At 42.8% G+C, this 15,923-nt stretch overlaps 1 protein-coding gene across 3 annotated transcripts in view; it reads right to left on the bottom strand.

The window, feature by feature from the left end:
• Positions 1-8,629: 8,629 nt before the first annotated feature.
• The window catches only part of ASAP1 (ArfGAP with SH3 domain, ankyrin repeat and PH domain 1), a 201,654-nt gene continuing 194,360 nt past the window's right edge, over positions 8,630-15,923 (bottom strand). For all 3 annotated transcript variants that reach the window (XM_044295826.1, XM_044295823.1, XM_044295825.1), the window contains 3 exons: positions 13,875-14,383; positions 12,769-12,891; positions 8,630-10,461 (listed from right to left, as the gene is read on the bottom strand). In XM_044295826.1, the coding sequence (XP_044151761.1) occupies positions 10,387-10,461; positions 12,769-12,891; positions 13,875-14,383 (707 nt within the window). In that variant the 3' untranslated portion in view covers positions 8,630-10,386. The remainder of the gene's footprint in view (positions 10,462-12,768; positions 12,892-13,874; positions 14,384-15,923) is intronic.

The raw sequence follows: 15,923 nt of genomic DNA on the forward strand, positions 1-15,923 counted from the left end.
GTATATTCTAACGCACAGGCATTCCCATGGTTACGGGGATGCTTGTCGGGGAGCAGTATGCCAAAGTGGAATAACAGTACACATAAATTACAGTCTATATGTGTATTTTACGAATATTCGTAATATTCTAAAAGACGAAGTTAGAGCAATATTACGAAAATTCGTAAAATACACATATAGACTGCAATTTAGCTAATATACTGCTATAGTAATTTTTTTAATAGTGTATATATTTTCCAAAACTAAAGTTCAGAAGAGGCAAAAAAAATTAGACTAAAAAGAAAAAAGATGATAGCACTATATTAGCTAAATTACAGTCTATATGTGTATTTTACAAATATTCGTAATATTGCTCTAACTTCGTCTTTTAGAATATTCGTAATACTCTAAAAGACGAAGTTAGAGCAATGTTATGAATATTCGTAAAATACACATATTAGCCTAGCCATAGTCATAGGAACGTTGCCTTATACTGTCAAAAGAAAAATCGCAATAATTAAATCGTATATTATTCGCGATAAATAGAAAAATGACGAATCTTCGATTTCGCCGAATATTCAATAGAATATTTGCGAAATATCGCGAAATCGAATATGGTACCTCCCGCTCATCACTAATGTAATGTTGAGTGATGCCACTACCTCTTTCAAATCCGGGGTATTTTTTCTCCTTCCAGTGACGTACCACCACTGCAATCATTAGAACATACCCCACAATAGTTTGGGCAGTTACCAGGAATTAATCTATATTCAAGAAAAGAAGAGCAAGGTCTGGGGAAGGTTCTAGCTATAGTGCAGTATCTCGGATAAAAGTGAGAACACTGCATTCCAGTAAGAGCGGAGGATAGGGCATGACCACAAAGTGTGGAGTAGTTTACCTCTTTGGCCACATAAACGCCAGCAGTAAGTGGTGAGTTTGGAAAAATGGTGTGTAGTCTGCTAGGCGTATAATACCAGCGTAAGAGAGTTTTCATAGCTGTCTCGTAATGAGTAGTACCTCTAAAAGTTGTAGAGGAGAAAAGAATGGCCTTACTCCAGACGTCAGTTTCATATTTTCCCAGGATATGATCGGGGTTGTTTTCTCGAACGTTGCGTTATGTAATAGAGTTTTATAAATTGGTCTCATTATTTTGAAAATGCTGAAAAGGGTTATAATATCAGCATGGAATAGTGGGGGGATATGTGTAGGGTGTTAGCAAATGTCTGATCTTCAGGTATTTGTAAAAGTCCCTATTTGGAATTCCATAGGCTTCATGCAGGTCTGTAAAGAATCGTAATGTCTCTTGGGAGTACAATTGTTGGATTGAGTTTATCCCATTCTGTGTCCAATTACGTAAGGACATATCATCCAATAACATTTCTGGGGCCACCAGACATCCCAAGAATATTGCTGAAACAGTTCTGTAAAGAGGAATGGTCAAGAATTACTCCTGACCGTTGTGCACGTCTGATCTGCAACTACAGGAAACGTTTGGTTGAAGTTATTGCTGCCAAAGGAGGTTCAACCAGTTATTAAATCCAAGGGTTCACATACTTTTTCCACCTGCACTATGAATGTTTACATGGTGTGTTCAATAAAAACATGGTAACATTTAACTCTTTGTGTGTTATTAGTTAAGCAGACTGTGATTGTCTATTGTTGTGACTTAGATGAAGATCAGATCACATTTTATGACCAATTTGTTCAGAAATCCATATCATTCCAAAGGGTTCACATACTTTTTCTTGCAACTGTATATGAACCCAATGCTTATCCGTGTTTCCTATCCACCAGTCTCTCAAAATGGAAATATTAGTGGCTATATGGTAGTAGCGAAGACATGGTAGTCTAGAGCCCCCTGTAACAAGCTATTCGGTTCCGTCAATGTAAAAAAGATATTGTCTGCGTATAGGGAAATAAGGTGTCGCCTGCCCCCTATATTGGTTGCTTTAATATTATCATTTAAGCGTAGGTGTTGTGCTAAAGGTTCAATGGTTAGTATAAAGATCAGTGGAGACAAAGGGCATCCCTGACGTGTCCCATTGCGGATTTGAAAAGTACTCCGAGATAGCTCCATTGGTAAAAACTGTAGCCGATAGATTGCTGTATAGGTTTTGTATAGCTGAAAATATTGTCCCCTTGGAGGCCATATGCTGTAACACCGAGAATGCAAAGGACCAGTTATTACAGTCAAATGCCTTCTCTGTGTCTAATGTCACCACCACCATAGGGGCTGTGTTTCAGCATAATCTAGTATATTCAGCACTCGTTTAGTGTTATTGAAGGCTTGTCTTCCCCTGACAAAACCAGTTTGGTCAGGCTTCACCAAGAGAGGCATGATTGAAGATAGTCTGGAGGCTAATATTTTGGCATATAGTTTAATATCAACGTTTAAAAGGGATATAGGCCTAAAATTTTGGGGAACGTCTGCTGGTTTTCCCGGTTTAGGCAATGTTACAATCAGTGCAGAGAGCATCTCAGGCGGGAATGGAACACCCTGTGTGGCTTGTTGGAAAACTGAATTCAAGCATGGGGATATTAGTATGGGGAGCTTCTTATAAAATTCAACTGAGGCCATCTGGGCCTGGGGATTTGCCAGTGGGTAGTGTTTTAATGGTGATGAGAATCTCAGCTATAGTGATAGGGGCACATAAAGTATTTAAATGTTCCTCTGTCAGAGTTGATAGTTGTGCTCTGATTAAAAAATCTTGTATTGAGGCAGATATGCCATCGTGAGGGGGTTGTTAATCTCCTATATTGTATAGAGCACGATAGTATGATTTAAATTGTGCGGCAACATCTCTGGGATCTGTATATTTAGCCCCAGTGGCCGGGCCTTTAATATAGAGGATTCTAGAGCGAGTATGTTGGGATTTTAATTTAGAAGCTAAGAGTTTGCCAGCCTTATTGTTTTGGGCATAATATCTGGTTTTAGTTTTAACCAGGGCCCTTTCATAATCATGTAGTAGTAAGTCTCTTAATTGGTTGCGTGTATTCCTTATGGATTGAGAAGTGTTAGTTGTTGGGCTCTGTTTGCTCAGCTTTTCAAGTTTGTCTATCTCGGCCAATAAGGTGGTTTGCTTATGTTCTCTGGCTTTCTCATCTTTATGGCCTATCTTCATTAACACGCCTCTTGAAAAGTTTTATAGGCTAGTCATTCGAAGTACAGATTAGATGATGTCCCTGGTTTCTATTTCTTTTCCATATGTGGAATGGCCAAGGAGAAATTTATTATTTCTCCATATTCTATCAGGAGTTTTATCAGAGCTTTCTTGGACAGTGAGTGTTATCGCCGCATGATCCGACCATTTAATTAAGCCAATACTGGTTGCTTGACTCCTATATAATAATGCGCAGTCAACTAGAAACATATCAATACGGGAGTGCGTCCCATGCCTTTCAAAGAAGGTGAAATCTTTCTCTGTACTATGGCGTGCCCTCCATACATCAAAGAGTTACTCTGAGTGTACAAGGGACGCTAGGCCTGGATCAGCCAGCCTATTAGGGTTGCTGGAGTCCATAGATGGATCTTTAATGCTGTTAAAATCCCCACAGATAAGTAGGCGGCCCTGTTTGACTTTATTGACTCTTTATTTCCTTACGCAGGAACGAGAGTTGTCTGCTGTTAGGTATATAGAGGTTGACAATGGTGTGACATTGTTGAGGGAACATACTAAAATTAGCGGCCTTGTGTGTCCGTTATTTGCGTAACCTGAGTAAAAGCAACCGTGTTCCTAACGGCTATCAAAACACCCTTTGTTTTCTTTTCTGAATGTGACTGGATAATAACTGGGAAGGAATGGTGCTTCACCCTCTGGGCGTCTTTCCCCAATATATGTGTTCAGCATGATGTAGCAACGCTTCCCTCCACAGATAAGCTAGTTTCTGTGGACAATTAAGACCCTTCACATTAAGTGACAAAGTCGAGCACTATTTAACCGGCATTGGAATACTGGGTATATCGACCCAGGACAGTATACATAAATGCAAAGAAACCTGAAAAAAAACAAGAAAGGAAATCATTGAACAAGAGTCCTGTGAACTTGAAAGGATAAAGGATACGGAGTTCAGCTTTAGGCTGTTACCAGCAGGTTGGGGATATAGCCCCGGTGTAGTACCAGGAGGGATTGCAGAATTCTGCACCATTCATTCTTGGTGATGTAGCATAAAGTCAGCCCGGTGTAGAAGATGATGGATTCCTTTGTCGATTTTCATTCCTCCAGGGAGATTTCAGATGTTGAGGTGGTCCCCAGTCCGCCAGGTTGAGGTTCCATAAGGATAGCAGCTTCTTACCTTCTTCCAGTGATTTGATTGTATGCATAGTGCTGTCCTTGTTCACCAAGATTTTGACAGCGAGATATGTGATGTTGCTCTGTCTCAATGTAACGGTAATTGGCGCCAGCACTTTCCTTTGGCGAAGGGTAGTTGCTGAAAGATCTGTGTAAAGTTTGACGATTTGAAAAGGCTCTGGTAGGGTTGGAGTTTTCCAGGCGGCAGATAGTATGGCCTCTTTAACATGGAAGAAGTGCACTCTCGCTAGTGTATCTCTGGGCACCGTATCTGCCAGATATGCAGGTTTGGGGACCCTGTGAGCTTGGTCTATAATTACATCTTGAGACGATAAATTGGGAATTAATGACCGAAATAATTTCTGTATATATGAAGTGATGTTGGACTGGGGGACTGTTTCTGGAATGCTCCACAATTTGATATTATTTCGTCGTGAGCGGTCCTCCAGGTCTGCTAGCTTAGATTTCACCCGCTCCAGCTCCTCTGCCATGGGCATCAATTACATTATTTTGAGATTCTGCATATTCTCCCATTTTTGTTTCAATATGCAAGCGCATCATCAGAATGGCTGGCAGAATCACTGGTACTCAGTTACCATCACTGGATGACATCTTCACTGCTCGTTGCAGCAACAGGGCAAAGATTATCTGCGGGAATCCAACTCTCCCCGGCCATAGCCTTTTCACTCCCCTACCCTCCGGTAGGCGTCTTGGAGCCCTACGTGCCCGCACCACTAGGCTGAAGAACAGCTTTTACCCCAAAGCAATCAGTCTCCTAAATGCTCAGAGACTATTGCCCCTTCCAAGGATAGAAACTATCACAAACTGAAAGTGACTGCTGCATTCATGACCCCATGATGATCTCTTGTCTGCAGTGATATCAGTTTGTATATATATTCATAAGCACTTCCTACTTTTCTCTTGCTATGTATATACAGTACAGACTAAAAGTTTGGACACACCTTCTCATTCAAAGAGTTTTCTTTATTTTCATGACTATGAAGATTGTAGATTCACACTGAAGGCATCAAAACTATGAATTAACACATGTGGAATTATATACATAATAAAAAAGTGTGAAACAACTGAAAATATGTCATATTCTAGGTTCTTCAAAGTAGCCACCTTTTGCTTTGATTACTGCTTTGCACACTCTTGGCATTCTCTTGATGAGCTTCAAGAGGTAGTCACCTGAAATGGTCTTCCAACAGTCTTGAAGGAGTTCCCAGAGATGCTTAGCACTTGTTGGCCCTTTTGCCTTCACTCTGCGGTCCAGCTCACCCCAAACCATCTCGATTGGGTTCAGGTCCGGTGACTGTGGAGGCCAGGTCATCTGGCGCAGCACCCCATCACTCTCCTTCATGGTCAAATAGCCCTTACACAGCCTGGAGGTGTGTTTGGGGTCATTGTCAATGATGGTCCAACTAAACGCAAACCGGATGGAATAGCATGCCTCTGCAGGATGCTGTGGTAGCCATGCTAGTTCAGTATGCCTTCAATTTTGAATAAATCCCCAACAGTGTCACCAGCAAAGCACCCCCACACCATCACACCTCCTCCTCCATGCTTCACGGTGGGAACCAGGCATGTAGAGTCCATCCGTTCACCTTTTCTGCGTCGCACAAAGACACGGTGGTTGGAACCAAAGATCTCAAATTTGGACTCATCAGACCAAAGCACAGATTTCCACTGGTCTAATGTCCATTCCTTGTGTTCTTTAGCCCAAACAAGTCTCTTCTGCTTGTTGCCTGTCCTTAGCAGTGGTTTCCTAGCAGATATTCTACCATGAAGGCCTGATTCACACAGTCTCCTCTTAACAGTTGTTCTAGAGATGTGTCTGCTGCTAGAACTCTGTGTGGCATTGACCTGGTCTCTAATCTGAGCTGCTGTTAACCTGCGATTTCTGAGGCTGGTGACTCGGATGAACTTATCCTCCGCAGCAGAGGTGACTCTTGATCTTCCTTTCCTGGGGCGGTCCGCATGTGAGCCAGTTTCTTTGTAGCGCTTGATGGTTTTTGTGACTGCACTTGGGGACACTTTCAAAGTTTTCCCAATTTTTCGGACTGACTGACCTTCATTTCTTAAAGTAATGATGGCCACTCGTTTTTCTTTACTTAGCTGCTTTTTTCTTGCCATAATACAAATTCTAACAGTCTATTCAGTAGGACTATCAGCTGTGTATCCACCTGACTTCTCCACAACGCAACTGATGGTCCCCAACCCCATTTATAAGGCAAGAAATCCCACTTATTAAACCTGACAGGGCACACCTGTGAAGTGGAAACCATTTCAGGTGACTACCTCTTGAAGCTCATCAAGAGAATGCCAAGAGTGTGCAAAGCAGTAATCAAAGCAAAAGGTGGCTACTTTGAAGAACCTAGAATATGACATATTTTCAGTTGTTTCCCACTTTTTTGTTATGTATATAATTCCACATGTGTTAATTCATAGTTTTGATGCCTTCAATGTGAATCTACAATTTTCATAGTCCTGAAAATAAAGAAAACTCTTTGAATGAGAAGGTGTGTCCAAACTTTTGGTTTGTACTGTATATACACACATACTGTGAACAGTAATGCTTTTTAGTGCAATGTGTTTCTTTTTTTCTATTGTAATACTTTAATTTAAATGTCAGTTCTTGTTCCTCTGTCCATGGCATCTAGGATTGCTCCAAACAACATTTCATTGTATTGTACAGTGACAATAAAGGCATTTTATTTTATCTCTAGTGTCCCAGGCTTGTACAGATGCTGATATGGGTACTACTAGTCCTCATGGAGGATGGCAAGGCTAGGAGCATACATTTATGCGCGTGTTCAGACACAGGGAAGTGAGATGCAGGTAGGGCTGCTAGGGCATCCCGTGTATTACCAACTGACCTTTCATCCCTTGAGGCATTATCCTCTTCATTTGGTAGCTTCTGGGGATCATCAGGGTGGCTTTTCCTATGTCCCAGACTGTGAGGGTCTGGCCTGAAGTGCAGTGGCGCGCCACGTTCATGTTCAGTCACACGGCGGCTCATGTCTGGTGTTGCTCCTTGTGTGCTATTCTCTGCACTCTCCATTAGTGTGGAGGGGGGTGATAAGGTTCGATGACCCTGTATTCCTGGGACTGCGCCCACTGTATCTGGCTGTGTGAGACCCACTGAGGAGCACTCTGGATCAGATGAAGTCAGGGGAAGTGAGCGGAGCGGTGCGCACATGGCGCCGCCATTTTTACAGATCTCCGGCTCGAAGTACTGCCGGAGGTCAGAGTCTGTCTTGTGCTGTACTCTGCGCGTTTTCCCCATCTCGACCGAATCGCTGCTAGGCAGGGGTGAAATAGCCTGGTTTCTGGGCAAGATGCTGGGCTGGAAGCTTTATTTCGTCGCTGGGTGCAGGAGCTTCAGCGTTATGCAGCCATCTCTCTCCGGCGCCTGGCCACAACTCATAAAAGTACCAATTCCATCAGGAATGAGTCTGCCAATGTCTTATGATAGTCCATGGGTGCCCAATCTGCCCTTTCACTAACTCCTCCCATGGGTGCAGCTGTAGGGGTTACAAGTGGTAGCAACTGCATTCAGGGCTTTCAGAGTTTAGGGGCCCCCAAAAGGTCCCTTTGCCACATAAGAGGGGTCATAAATACTATATTGAAGGCAGGGCCAAGGAGCTTCAAAGTATCCTCCAAACAATCCATGTCTTTTTAATATCACAGGTCAGCCAGAATGCCCAATATCTTCACCCCAAAAGGTTTCTCTTCACTAAATTAAAGCCTATGTACACCTAGTGGGCATTTTACTTACTTCGGGCCACAGATAATTGTTTTCAATAGGTCTTTATTAGAAAAATGTTCAGTTGTTTCTGAGATACAGGGTTGACAATCAGGCTGTCAGTTTCCGATTTCTTTGAATCCCATCATCTGGCAGCTCATACGTAGCTCTTATCTCTGAGCTTCGGGCCTCAAACACTTATTGAAGCCATATTCTTATCCGTGTGATAATAGAACTATTAGTGTTTATGAGGTCATGAGATAAGAGCTACACATGAGCCGTCTGATGACGGGATTAAAAAAACAGACATGACAGCTTGCAGACAGACTGATTTTAACCCTTGTATCTCAAAAACAGTTGAACATTTTTAATAAACAGCAATTGAAAAAAGTATTTTTAGCCCAATGCAATGATTTAAAAAAAATGTTCCGAAATCATGCACAAGATTTATATTTTTTCTTTACCTGAGGAGCTTATTTCAATATATGTTTCTGTATTTTCGGATGAAATGCTTATTTTAAAATTTAGTAATACATTTCATTAATATTCAACTATTTATAACAATTATCCTTGCATGTATTTTTTTTATAATAAAAACACCACTTTATATCGCTTTTGTCACTTTATACATTTTTATTCATTTAAAATATGGAATGATTAATAAAATGAGCTTGTGACTTTGCATTAAAAACCGTCTACTGTACCAGGTTTTTTAAAATACTCTGCAAGGTAAACTCCACAGACGGAGAGAAGCCAACGTCCCACCAAGTCTCTCTTTCCTTCCCGTCCATGACCCGGCTCTTAGAGTATTGCTGAAATACTTGAAAAATACATTTTTTTGTTTGTCTCTTTCCCTCCATGCAAAGTCGGACAGATGACTGATAGTGGTATTGCTGCAGCCAAATTTATTTCTCCTCAATCGTCGTACTGAAAACTTAGGCCAGGAAAAAAAATAATAAAAAAAAAATTTTCTCCATGCAGAAAATATGTGCCTTTAAAATAACCCAAATAATAGTACATAAAAATTATTTTCGAAGTGCACAGGAATGAGAAAATAAAAAACAATAAACAAAAAGTTCTGCCAACTTTTTTTTTTTTTCTGGGTCCATAGGGGGGGGAAAAGTGATAAAATGGAAACCTTCCTACAATATGTACATTTTTTTTCTATCTAAACAATTACCACAATGAACAGGTTCCAGTCCATAACACAATGATCCGGCCGGAGCCGTAGGATCCTACAACAGCCCGAGAAGGAGTCGTGCGTCACCCCAAAGGCGACCGGGGAGACCCCGCTCCGGCGTCTGCGTTTAATACCTAACAATATACACTGAAGTCCATTCCACTTTGCATCTATGAATAATTTATGGTACAGTTTAAATAATAAAAATTAAAAAAAAAATATACATAGGCATACATACTCATTTCCATGAGGCCCTTTGACCGCACGGATTTGATCCAAATTTTTATTTTTTATGTTACGTAATACTGTCATATAGATCTCTCTACTGGAAAAAATATTCCCCTCGATCCTCACAGCTACAGAACAACTTGGTCTACAACAAAGCATAGGACTACACTTTTGTCCCTGTTTTTTTTTTTCGTATTACAGGTTTCAAGTATTCTGGAGTTTTTTGTTTTTTTATACATTTTTTTTTTAATTTTTGTGTGGTTTTCGATAAACGCATGCATAATGTAAACAGACCAGTCGTTTGTTTAGCTGTCGTTAGATTGGAGTCCGATGGGTCTAAACGGAAATGTCTCTTTTTTTTATATATATATTTATGTATATTATATATATATATGTATATCACTTCTGATAAAAGAAGCCTTTAGATAGAAATATATTTTCTTTTTTACTACTTGTAGCAAAGTAACAGTTATGTGTCGCAAAACGTCAAAAACAAACGAGTACAGAGCACAGAAAGACCGGACTTTTTCTCTCTTTCCCCCCCCCCCCAAAATCTATCCTGAAATTGCTCTATCCGTAATAAATACGCAGCGTGATTTGCTTTGCAGGTGGGAATACTGGTGGAGCGGATTTGCACGCCTTCCCTTCCTCCTCCCAGTATTGTGTGTAATTGAAGACGGACATTGAGTGCATAATCTATATACTGTACCTATAGGTATATGGACAAGACAGCTCTTGGCAGTACATGAAGGTTGCCCACAGAGGCTAAAAGTGCTGATAACCGGGGCGGCGGCTTGTCTGGCTATAGTAATACTGGTGGAGGCAGGATAACATAGTACATTTACAATACACGGAATGGAAGTACTGGGAACAGAAGCTTATATACAGACGCAGGGGACACAGGAACGAGTCGAGGACACCGCTCAGGGTGGGGGGTTTGCAACACTTAAAACGTCCGGGCTCTACTCCGACAAGATGTGGACGAAAGACACTGGGAAGACTCCTTTTCTTTCTGGATTCCCTTCGATGTGGCCGATCTGGAAATAGAAAATAAAATTCAGTTTATATCTAAAGGAGAAGATTATACAAAAAGCTATTTGTGAATCTGCCTTACAAGTCTCTTGCAGATTGCAGAGTAAACCCCCTCCCCACTAATCATACCCAGGTCTTATATCTCTTCACAGGAGCTTTTCTCCTTACCCTGGAAACCACCCCAGTGCCTTTCTCCCTAACAATGACAGCAGAGTATCCCCCTTGCAACCCAGCGGTTACTGCAGCATCTCATCCCTTAGGCCCCTTTCACACGGGCGAGTATTCCACGCGGATGCGATGCGCGAGTTGAACGCATTGCACCCGCACTGAATCCTGACCCATTAATTTCTATGGGGCTGTGCACATGAGCGGTGATTTTCACGCATCACTTGTGCGTTGCATGAAAATCGCAGCATGCTCCTCTTTGTGCGTTTTTCACGTAAAGCAGGCCCCATAGAAATGAATGGGGTTGCGTGAAAATCGCATGCATCCACAAGCAAGTGCGGATGCGGTGCGATTTTCACGCACGGTTGCTAGGAGACGATCGGGATGGAGACCCGATCATTATTATTTTCCCTTATAACATGGTTATAAGAGAAAATAATAGCATTCTGAATACAGAATGCATAGTAAAATTGCGCTGGAGGGGTTAAAAATAAATAAAAAATAATTTAACTCACCTTAATCCACTTGATCGCGAAGCCGGCATCTCCTTCTGTCTTCATCTTAGCTGTGTGCAGGAACAGGACCTGTGGTGACGTCACTCCGGTCATCACATGATCCATCACCATGGTAAAAGATCATGTGATGGATCAGGTGATGGATCAGGTGATGGATCAGGTGATGGATCAGGTGATGGATCAGGTGATGACCGGAGTGACGTCGCCACAGGTCCTGTTACTGCACACAGCTAAGATGAAGACAGAAGAAGATGCCGGGCTGTGCGAGCAAGTGGATTAAGGCGAGTTAAAAAAAAATTTAACCCCTCCAGCACTATGTTACTATGCATTCTGTATTCAGAATGCTATTATTTTCCCTTATAACCATGTTATAAGGGAAAATAATACAATCTACAGAACGCCGATCCCAAGCCCGAACTTCTGTGAAGAAGTTCGGGTTTGGGTACCAAACATGCGCGATTTTTCTCACGCGAGTGAAAAACGCATTACAATGTTTTGCACTCGCGCGAAAAAATAGTGCGTGTTCCCGCAACGCCCCCGAAGATTTTCCCGCAACGGCCGTCTGAAAGAGGCCTTACAGTCACTCCTCCATCCCATCGTTTGGTTCCTAGCAGTCCCAGCAGGGCCTCCCCCTTTTCATCCAGTAGTTACAGCAGCACCCCACCATCAAACCATCCACTTCTAACCCAGGAGTTACTGCTGAGTTTGTCCCCTAGTAGTCACAGCAGTGTCTCACACCGAGTGGTCATAGCAAGGCCTCCCCCTTTCACCCAGTAGTTACAATAGGATGTCCTTCTTTCATCCAGTAGTTAAAAAAAGGTAACCCCCCAAAAATAGTGGGGTCTCCTCTTTCACCCAGTAATTACAACAGGATGTCTCTTTCCCCAGCAGTTACAATAGGGACCACCCATTTTACCCAGTAATTTCAGCAGCACCTCACCTCTAACATTCACATCAAAGCATCCCCTTAAAACCCAGCAGTTACTGAAGCTTGTTCCTTAGTAGTCACAGCAGTATCTCCCCCTTTCACCCAGTAGATACAGCAGGGTGTCCTTTTTTCACTTAGTAGTTACAATAGGGACTAAATAAAAGATCAGGTGATGGATCAGGTGATGACCGGAGTGACGTCGCCACAGGTCCTGTTACTGCGCAGTATCTCCCCCTTTCACCCAGTAGATACAGCAGGGTGTCCTTTTTTCACTTAGTAGTTACAATAGGGACTAAATAAAAGATCATGTGATGGATCATGTGATGGATCATGTGATGGATCATGTGATGGATCATGTGATGGATCATGTGATGACCGGAGTGACGTCGCCACAGGTCCTGTTACTGCACACAGCTAAGATGAAGACAGAAGAAGATGCCGGGCTGTGCGAGCAAGTGGATTAAGGGGAGTTAAAAAAAAAATTAACCCCTCCAGCACTATGTTACTATGCAGTCTGTATTCAGAATGCTATTATTTTCCCTTATAACCATGTTATAAGGGAAAATAATACAATCTACAGAACGCCGATCCCAAGCCCGAACTTCACCTTTCACCCAGTAGTTACAGCTGGGCCTCAATTCCCCTTGCTGCTGATTGTCAGACCAATAGGTAAAACAAGAAGAAGATAATTTATGGACACTCACCCACCACTCATGGTCCTCTTCACCAGTCACTATGATCACCTCTCCCTCGACGAATGTCAGCTCATCATCATTGTCCGCCTGGCAGTCGTATATCGTCTTCACTCTCTTCAGCTTGGTTTTTCCCTTAAGAAGTGATTAAAAAATATATGATACATAGTGTATGAATAGAGGGATGTGCAGAGTCACCGGAAACGCCCCCGAACACCAAGCTGTAATGTGGGACTCAGAGGTTTTCCTCCATATAATGGCTCACGCATATACAACTGTTGTTGTTTTGCGGTCTACAATTTGCAGATCCAAAAAACACAGATACCGACCGTGTGCATTCCAGAACTGAATGCCCGGCCCCTAATAGAACAGTCCTATTCTTGTCCATAATGCAGACAATAATAGGACAGACGTTCTAAAAAAAAAAAAACACGAATGGACACGGACAAAGAAAAAAACCTTGTGTGTGCATAAGCACTAAGAATTAATAAAACCCCAGAATTTCCCTGGCGCAGCAGCTGTCAATCCGGGCATTATGGGCCAAGAGGGGTAGTTCCCCTTTACTTTCCACCATCAAAGGGTTTTTTCCAACTTTTTATAAAATTTGCACATTGTCGAAAAAAACTAAAAAGATCTGCAACTTTCCAAAATGATTTGTATTTCAATCCGTCAATACATTAAAGATCTTTGCTTGTTGTCAGTGAATGAAAACATTCTCATACCCTTTTAGAGCAGGGGCATAACTAAAACTACTGTGCCTCAAAAGCAAATGTTTGAAGAATCAATTATGGAGTCAGGATTAAGTGTGAATTTTTCTGAACCTCACAAATTGCGGGACCGATATCTAATGGCGCAGTCCTGACTCTTTAAGTATATAAGAACTCTTTCTTGTAAATGGCCCTATACATAGACAGCCCCCTCAATGACTGAAAGCAAGCAGAGATACTGTAATGGAGAGGAATTGAAACACAGAGTATTTTGGAAAGTTGTAAAACTTTTCCTTACACAATGATTCATTTACCTAAAACTAAAAAATTCCGTTAAGGGAGGCTCTGCCATAATGAAACCTCACCATCCTGACCCCTTCTGTGTGTACGGTTTTCCTGGAGGACACTTACTGTGTTGATTTTGCGCGGAAGTGGCACCGGAGTTTCTGGAAGAGGAGGAGGACCATTGTTGGAAGCTTCAGAGCCCTGCTTCTGGACAGGAGCGTGGTCGGCCGGCTGCAAGTTCTGAATCACTTCGGCTGGCTGAGAATTCTGGTTCACCTCTGGGATTTGAGGTTTGGGGACCGGTTCTGCTACGGGGGTCTTAGGCACCAAGTCTGCCAGGTTGGGTTTGGGTGGAAGATCCTTTAGCTGTGGTTTGGGAGGTAGATCTCCGAGCTGTGGCTTGGGTGGCAGATCTCCCAGCTGAGGTTTAGGAGGCAGTTCTCCGGGCTTTGGCGGTAGATCTCCGATGTGCGGCTTTTGCGTGAATTCTGAAGGTTGCGGTTTTGGAGGAAGATCGGCCAGTTGTGGCTTCTGAGGCAAGTCTCCAGGCTGCGGGGATTTCTGGAAGATGTCCGGCTGCTGGTTGTATTTGTCCATGGAGAGATGATGAGTGGTGTCGATTTTTCTAAGAGCCACTTTGAAGGAGAATGGAAAAAACAGAGGAGTGGGATGGAGCATGATACCGTGAAGTGAATACCGCTATAATAACTCTCTACGGTTTGTCCGTATCCCTGCAGACATGGAGCATTATACCCTGAATACCGCTATAACAACGCTCTACGGTGCGTCTGTATCCCTGCAGACATGGAGCATGATACCCTGAATACCGCTATAATAACGCTCTACGGTGCGTCCGTATCCCTGAAGACATGGAGCATGATACCCTGAATACTGCTATAATAACGCTCTACGGTGCGTCCATATCCCTGCAGACATGGAGCACGATACCCTGAATACCGCTATAATAACGCTCTACGGTGCGTCCGTATCCCTGCAGACATGGAGCATGATACCCTGAATACCGCTATAATAACGCTCTACGGTGCGTCTGTATCCCTGCAGACATGGAGCATGATACCCTGAATACCGCTATAACAACGCTCTACGGTGCGTCTGTATCCCTGCAGACATGGAGCATGATACCCTGAATACCGCTATAATAACGCTCTACGGTGCGTCTGTATCCCTGCAGACATGGAGCATGATACCCCGAATACCGCTATAATAACGCTCTACGGTGCGTCCGTATCCCTGCAGACATGGAGCATGATACCCTGGATACTGCTATAACAACGCTCTACGGTGCGTCCGTATCCCTGCAGACATGGAGCAGCGCTAGATCCTCTCTTGGAAATTTGCATTACAGGGGTTTCCAGATAAGAAAAAAAAAAATGCATCTTCTTCTTTTCCAGAAACAGCGCCCCTTCTGTTCATGGGCTACGCTGGTACTGCAGCTCAGGTTAAAGGGGTAAGTCAGGTTTCCCAAATTGGGGCTTGGCCTCAGGATAGGTCATCAATATCAGATAGGCGGGGGTCTCACTCCTGGGATAGGTCTCTTCAAACAGCTGATTGTGAGTCAGACCCCCACCAATCTGATACTGATGACCTATCCATTTAACCCCTTAGGCCTCTTTCATACGGGCGTTGCGGAAAAAGGTGCGGGTGCATTGCTGGGAACATGCACGATTTTTCCGCGCGCAGTGCAAAACATTGTAATGTGTGAGAAAAATCGCGCATGTTTGGTACATAAACCCGAACTTCTGCACAGAAGTTCGGGTTTGGGTTAGGTGTTCTGTAGATTGTATTATTTTCCCTTATAACATGGTTATAAGGGAAAATAATAGCATTCTGAATACAGACTGCATAGTACAATAGCGCTGGAGGGGTTAAAAATGTTTTTTTTTAAAATTAACTCACGTTAATCCACTTGATCGCGCAGTGCGGCGTCTCTTCTGTCTTCATCTTAGCTGTGTGCAGGAACAGGACCTGTGGTGACGTCACTCCGGTCATCACATGATCCATCACCATGGTAAAAGATCATGTGACGGACCATGTGATAACCGGAGTGACGTCACCACAGGTCCTTTTCCTGCACACAGCAAATAAGAAGACAGAAGTGATGCCGGCTGCGCGAGCAAGTGGATTAAGGTGAGTTAAAAAAAATTTTTTTTTTTT

Source organism: Bufo gargarizans, chromosome 5 (assembly GCF_014858855.1).
Source record: "Bufo gargarizans isolate SCDJY-AF-19 chromosome 5, ASM1485885v1, whole genome shotgun sequence".
Lineage (NCBI taxonomy): Eukaryota > Metazoa > Chordata > Amphibia > Anura > Bufonidae > Bufo > Bufo gargarizans.